The sequence below is a fragment of the Mesoplodon bidens genome, assembly GCF_964165515.1.
Source record: "Mesoplodon bidens genome assembly, chromosome: 13".
NCBI classification, from domain to species: Eukaryota; Metazoa; Chordata; class Mammalia; order Artiodactyla; family Ziphiidae; genus Mesoplodon; species Mesoplodon bidens.
In genome coordinates, this window is record NC_138169.1 from 26969566 (window position 1) to 26975414 (window position 5849).

The 5849-nt window shown below is 61.9% G+C and overlaps 1 protein-coding gene across 1 annotated transcript; it reads right to left on the minus strand.

Annotated features, from left to right (window-relative positions):
- Positions 1-1111: 1111 nt before the first annotated feature.
- On the minus strand, positions 1112-4509 carry SLC7A4 (solute carrier family 7 member 4). The gene is made up of 5 exons (XM_081252960.1): positions 4455-4509; positions 2884-3905; positions 1831-2471; positions 1467-1575; positions 1112-1363 (listed from the first exon to the last, which is right to left on the minus strand). The coding sequence occupies exons 2-5, from the start codon at positions 3863-3865 to the stop codon at positions 1191-1193; spliced, it is 1905 nt and encodes a 634-aa protein (XP_081109086.1). The 5' UTR covers positions 3866-3905; positions 4455-4509; the 3' UTR covers positions 1112-1190.
- Positions 4510-5849: the final 1340 nt, after the last annotated feature.

Below are 5849 nucleotides of genomic sequence, written 5' to 3' on the forward strand. Positions count from 1 at the left end.
GACATGGGCCAGCTGGGGAGGGCAGGGTTGGGGTTCAGGCTGAGCTAGCATCTGGAACCATCTGGCATCTGGAGCCTCAGCAAAGCCTTGGGGTCCCTGCTGCCTCTCAATCCCCAGAGCAGTGTCCCTGGGGAGGCAGGCCACAAAGGTCAGGGTGAGAGAACATGGCCCTGAAGTCTTTACCGGGGCGGGGTCCCATGTACGGGGCCCAAAGAAAGCTGATGTATGGCTTCAGGGTCCGGGAGTAAAGCCTGTCGACAGCAGCTTCCTGTGTGCTCCTTACAGGCAGAGACGGGAGCTAGTGGTGCCTGTGGTGGGCACAGCACAATCTGGGAGACCAGTGGGCAGTGCAGGGTGGGCCTGGGGACCCCACCCCAAGGACCAGAGGGGCTGGAAGGCACTTGGGGCAGGTTCAGCCTCTTGCGCACCCACCCCCTGGGGCAGCTGGAGAGCAGCACCAGGGTCTGAGCTTGGAAACAGCTGCTGCCTCAGTCTGCACACAGTGCGCACCCCAGCGTAGCCGCGCGGGCACGTGGATATGTGCTTGAAGCTGTGTGTGTGCCTGTGTGCGTGTGCCTCTGCCTCCGCAGGCAGGCCTCAGGCACATGCCAAGCTCTGGAGAAACCAAGGGGACCCCAAACTCTGCTGACCTTTCTAGGTGGCCTCCTTGGGGCCTGGGCACTTCTGTCTGGACCCATCCCCCAGAGGAGGGGAGCCTGACACTGCCCCTCTGTACCTGGTGCATATGGGTGTATGTATAGTGCCTTCTGAGAAGGGCAGAGGGCACTGGCCTGAGTGTCCTTGACTCAGGGCTGTCCGAGGGCTGGCATCTCCCCCTTGCAGAACTTCTGCACCTTTGCTTTGCACCGGGACAATCGCATGGTTCCTGGGGGCAGGTGAGGACTCAGTGCCGCAAAAAACAATGGACACGACACAGGCCACGTGGCTGGCTAAGCAGTTATTGTCATGGATCCCTGAGGCTGGGACTTCTTCCCCACCCGCCCTACCCCACCTGCCCAGGTTGCTGGAGTTGGTCATAAACTGGAAGGCACTGCGCAGAGTCCACCACACCAGTGCTGGCCACACCGGCTCCAAAGACTCAGCTCGGCCCCTGAACTACAGTCCGAAGGACCCCCTAGCGTGGGCAGGCCCGCAAACCGGAGCTGCCTTGGATGGAGGGCAGGCAGCTCTCATGGACTGCTGGGCTCCTGTGCTGGCGCCTGGCTGGGGGGCTGCACGACCTGCACTGTCTCCTCCAGGCTGCCGCTAGGGAAAACCACATAGCGTGTGATGGTCACCCCCGGCAGCTCCCGCTGGTTCTCCTTGCTGTGCCAGATGCCGTAGCCGAAATATACCAAGAGTCCTGCAGGGGTGGTGCGAGCATGAATGGCAGGTCCCAGCCCTGCTCGCCCTCCTCACCCTCCTCCTGCAGCCGGCCCAGGACACCAGCCTGGCCCCCCACTCACCGATCAGCAGCCAGATGGAGAAGCGCACCCAGGTCAGGTAGCTCAGCTTCAGCATGAGGCAGATGTTGAGGAGAATGCTCAGGGCTGGAATCAGGGGCACCATGGGGATCTGAAGGGGCAAGGGTAGAGCTGGGCTGGGCTGCAGGGGAGGCTGCTGGCCCAGGGCCCAACTGCTCTAGAGGCCTCAGATCCTTTCTCTGCCTCTGGAGATTCTGGAGACCAGGGCCCGCTCGCAGACACAGGTGGATGTGCATGCTGCTTCCCCAGCCTGTGAGCCGTGGTCATCCTGCTGCAGCGGAGGATGCGGGGGAGAAGGGAGCTGGTGGGCTGACAGCAAGTGGGTGTTGGGAGTGGAGAGAGGTACCTGGAAGGTGTCCTGCTGGCGTTGCTGCTGGTGGGCCCCCAGGACGAGGAGACTGAGCAGAAAGATGATGCTGCAGAGCAGAAGCAGCAGGATGTAGCCCCAGCGAGGGAGGTGCAGGGCTGAGTCCCCGAAGATCAGCACGCAGCCCAGGATGCTGGCTGAGGCCACCAGGACGCAGGTCGCTGAAGCCACGGCCACTCCAGGGCTGCACCTATCTAGGAAGCCCAAGTAGGGCCTCAGGGCTGGCCGCAGCTGCCCAGGCTCAGGGGCTGGGACCTGCTCGGTGCCCACCAGCTCTATGTGGTCTGAGAAGGAGTTGTACTCCTTGGCCGCAGGGCGGGGGCTGGCTGGGCTTGGGGAACTGGACAGAGGGGCCTTCTGGAATCGCAGCACGATAATGCTGATGGCCACGAAGGTGTAGGCCAGCAGTGTGCCAATGGACAGGAACTGGACCAATGCCTCGAGGTCCAGCAGCAGCGCCACCAAAGCCGTGAGAACCCCGAACACCACGATGCCTACCAGAGGCACCTGTGTCTGGGGGTGCACGTAGGCAAACGCCTGGAAGAAGAGCCCGTCGGCGGCCATGGCGTAGATGATGCGGGGAAGGCAGAAGAGACCGTTGAGCAGGACAGTGGTCATGGCTGCAGCAGAGGGCGGGGGCTTGTCAGCACAGCACATAGGCACCCCACGGGCCACGGCTGGGGCACCTCGGGAGCATGCGCACGAGTCTGTCTGGGTTCTCAGAGTGAGCCTGAGTGCCTGTGGGGTGCAGGATTGTCACTCCCCCAACCCAGGAGTGGGACACCTCAGTTTAGGTCACAGGCCACTGGGGAATCTGGTGAAGGCTGAGTACCTCTGTCCAGGAAAGGACACGGAAGCACACGCCCAGACCGACATACCATGTACAATGGGGAGCGGGTTGAGTAGGTCTCTGCCAATAAGCCTGGGTGGAGTCTAATAATTAGCCCCTTCCCGGGTCCATTATAAAACTGGTAAAACTGAGGCCCAGCTGGAGATGTGTTCCCCGGGAGGCCAGGGCAGGACCCCACTTACCACAGATGGAGCCAGTTGCCACGAGGTAGCCAGCCCAGCTGTAGCCCCGCTGGTAGAAGGCGTCAGCGAGCGCTGAATTAGGGTCCAGGCTGTGCCAGGGCACCATGAGGGTGAGCACAGTGGAGACCAGGATGTAGGCGCTGGCTGCGAGGCCAAGCGAGATGGCAATGGCCAGGGGCACGGCTCGCTTTGGGTTCCGGGCCTCTTCACTAGAGGCGGCAATGACATCAAAACCCACGAAGGCGTAGAAGCAGGTCGCGGTGCCGGCCATGATACCGGAGAAGCCGAAGGGTGCAAAGCCGCCCTCCTCCTCGCCCCAGTTGTGTGAACGGGCGAGGACGAACCCCAGGATGATGATGAAGAGGATGACGACCATGCTGATGGCAGACAAGGTGTGGTTGAGCCAGGAGGAGACACGGGCTCCGCAGGAGATGAAGGTGGAGGCCAAAAGTAGGATGCCAGCAGCCAGGAAGTCAGGATATCTGGCCAGGAGGGGCACCTGCCAGATGCCCACATGGGCTTCGGTGAAGTTGCGGATGTGGTGGTCGAACATGGCGTCCAGGTAGCCACTCCAGGCGCGGGACACAGCAGCACCAGCTATGACGTACTCAAGCACCAGGTTCCAGCCGATGAGGAAGGCCCACAGCTCACCCATGGACACGTAGGTGAACAGGTAGGCAGAGCCTGTGCGGGGCACGCGTGCCCCAAACTCTGCGTAACAGAGGGCCGCCAGCAGGGAGGCCACGGCAGCCACAATGAAGGACACGATCACGGCCGGGCCGGTTATCTCCTTGGCCACGGTACCGGTGAGCACATAGAGGCCCGAGCCCACCATGGACCCCACTCCCAGCAGGGTCAGGTCCAGCGCGGACAGGCAGCGCTGTAGCGATGTCTCCATGGTGGCCTCCTCCAGTGGCTTCAGCCGTTTCAGCTTCTGGCAGAAGCGCGCCAGGCCGGCAGTGCTGGGCAGTCCTGAAGCCATTGCAGGCAGCTGAGAGGAGCACCAAGCCAGCTGCTGGCACCTACCAGGGCCAGAGGGGAGTGACAGGCTGCCCAGCCTTCCTTCCTCCCTCTGATCCCACCCAGGGGTAGTGAGCACACTTAACACTGGCCTGCCAGAGGGCAGGGCTGGGACAGGGGTGGGTGGGAGGCCCTCTCTGCCTCAGGGGCTCCATGGTGGAGCAGAATCTGGGCCTGTTGGTGGGGGTGGGGGTGGACCCTGAGGGTGAGAAGGGGGCAGCCCCAGGGAGCATGGCTGGGAACTAAGCCTCTGTGATCTGGGATCCCAGAGTGAGGTGGAAACCCGAGGCTTCCCGGGAGCTGGGCCAGGCCTCCAGGACGTGGAACAGGAGCGGAGCTGCAGCCCTGGGCGTAACCCAGGCAGCCACCTGGCCCCAGACATCGCGGTTCCCCCCTTCCCCGCCTCGCCGGACTGGAGGAACAGTGCACCTGACGCGAGCCGGGGCACCCTGGGCGTGGCGCCGGATCCCCGGGCTTGGCGCTGCACTGCCGGCCCCAACATGCCGCCGCCGCCCCTGGAGCCAGTTTCGCCTCACCCTGTCCCCAGGTACCTGAGCCTTCGCCTCCTCCTGGGCCTGAATCTGTTTCCGCAGGACTCTGCAACCCACCTACTGTCGCCGCCTCCGCTGCCGTCGCTGCCGCTCTGCATGCTGAGCCTGCCCCGCCTGCGGGTGAGGTCCGTGCGCAAAGCCCGCCCCAACCCCCAGGGCGCCAGACCCAGCACCGGGCCCCACCTCGCTGTCACAAACACCCAGGTAGCCCACCCCCTCTTAACTCACCAGGTCCTAGGGATACTCTATCATTGTGTCTGCTTCACAGATAAGGAAGCCCAGGCCACCAGAGTGGCCTCGCAGCCAGGTGCAGGTTAAGGTCCAGGTCTGGGGGTGGGGGTCTGGAGCCCACCCGCGTTCCACTGGGGCAGACACCCTCCTTGATCCCTCCTCCCCACATGTGCACTCCACCCCGCTGGGCACCATCCAGCCACCCCCAACTCTGGGGGTGTGGGGGCGCAGAAGTCAGGCAGGCCCTGGTAAGCTGAGGGTAGAGGTCTGGCTGAGTGGCCCTGGACAGTCCTGACCTCCCCCGCACAGTGGGATGGCAGGAAGCCACCTCACACATTGACGAAGGAGTGCCTGGCTTCAGGAATGTCCTGTGAATTGGCAGAATGCACACTGGCTGTTCTGAGCTTCTTGTTACAATGTCCCCAAAGGAGGAAGCAGTCTCCTGGAGACAACGCACAGCCCTCTAGCCCAGGATGCCCCTCAGGCCCCTCCTAGCCAAGGAGCACCTGCGTCAGGCCAGGAGGACCCTGGGGGACCCCACAGTAGCCCCCCACTCACGGATGTCAGTGAGAGGCACGGTGTACCGAGCACCTACCCCATGCCTAGCCCTACGTCATGGACAGTCCCCGCGTCCCATCACTTGACAAGGCATGTTTATTCCTGGGACTGAGGGGTCTTTGTCCTACTCTTGCCACTTCTTTGAAAATGAAAAGGTGGGTGTGACAGGGTGTTCACTTGTTCACAGCAGAATGATGACAACCCATCCAAGCAAACCGAAACCAAAATGGATAGCCTTTTCTCCCAGAACTTTGTACGTGTTTTCAGGTTTATATGTGGTTTGTGGAATAGGATTTTAAGGGCACCTGCCACCTGTCTGGTTCAGTGGGCTTGTGACAGGATGGTGGACTCCCTGGTAAGATGGTGCCACTTGGAGCACTCTGCCTTAGCCAGCCCCCTTGCTTCCTTCTGTTATTTGGCTGATAATGTCTTGAGGAGCTTCTCAGATGGGGTCCCACTTCCTGCAGGGAAGATGTCCCCCTTGCTTTTCTCCCATGTGGCCTCAACAGAACCGAGCAGGTGTTCCTTGTTCTGAAATGCCTCCACAAAAATCCAGAAAACTGCATTTCAAACCAAGAGGGTTGGGCAGTTTGGTAACAGGAGGTC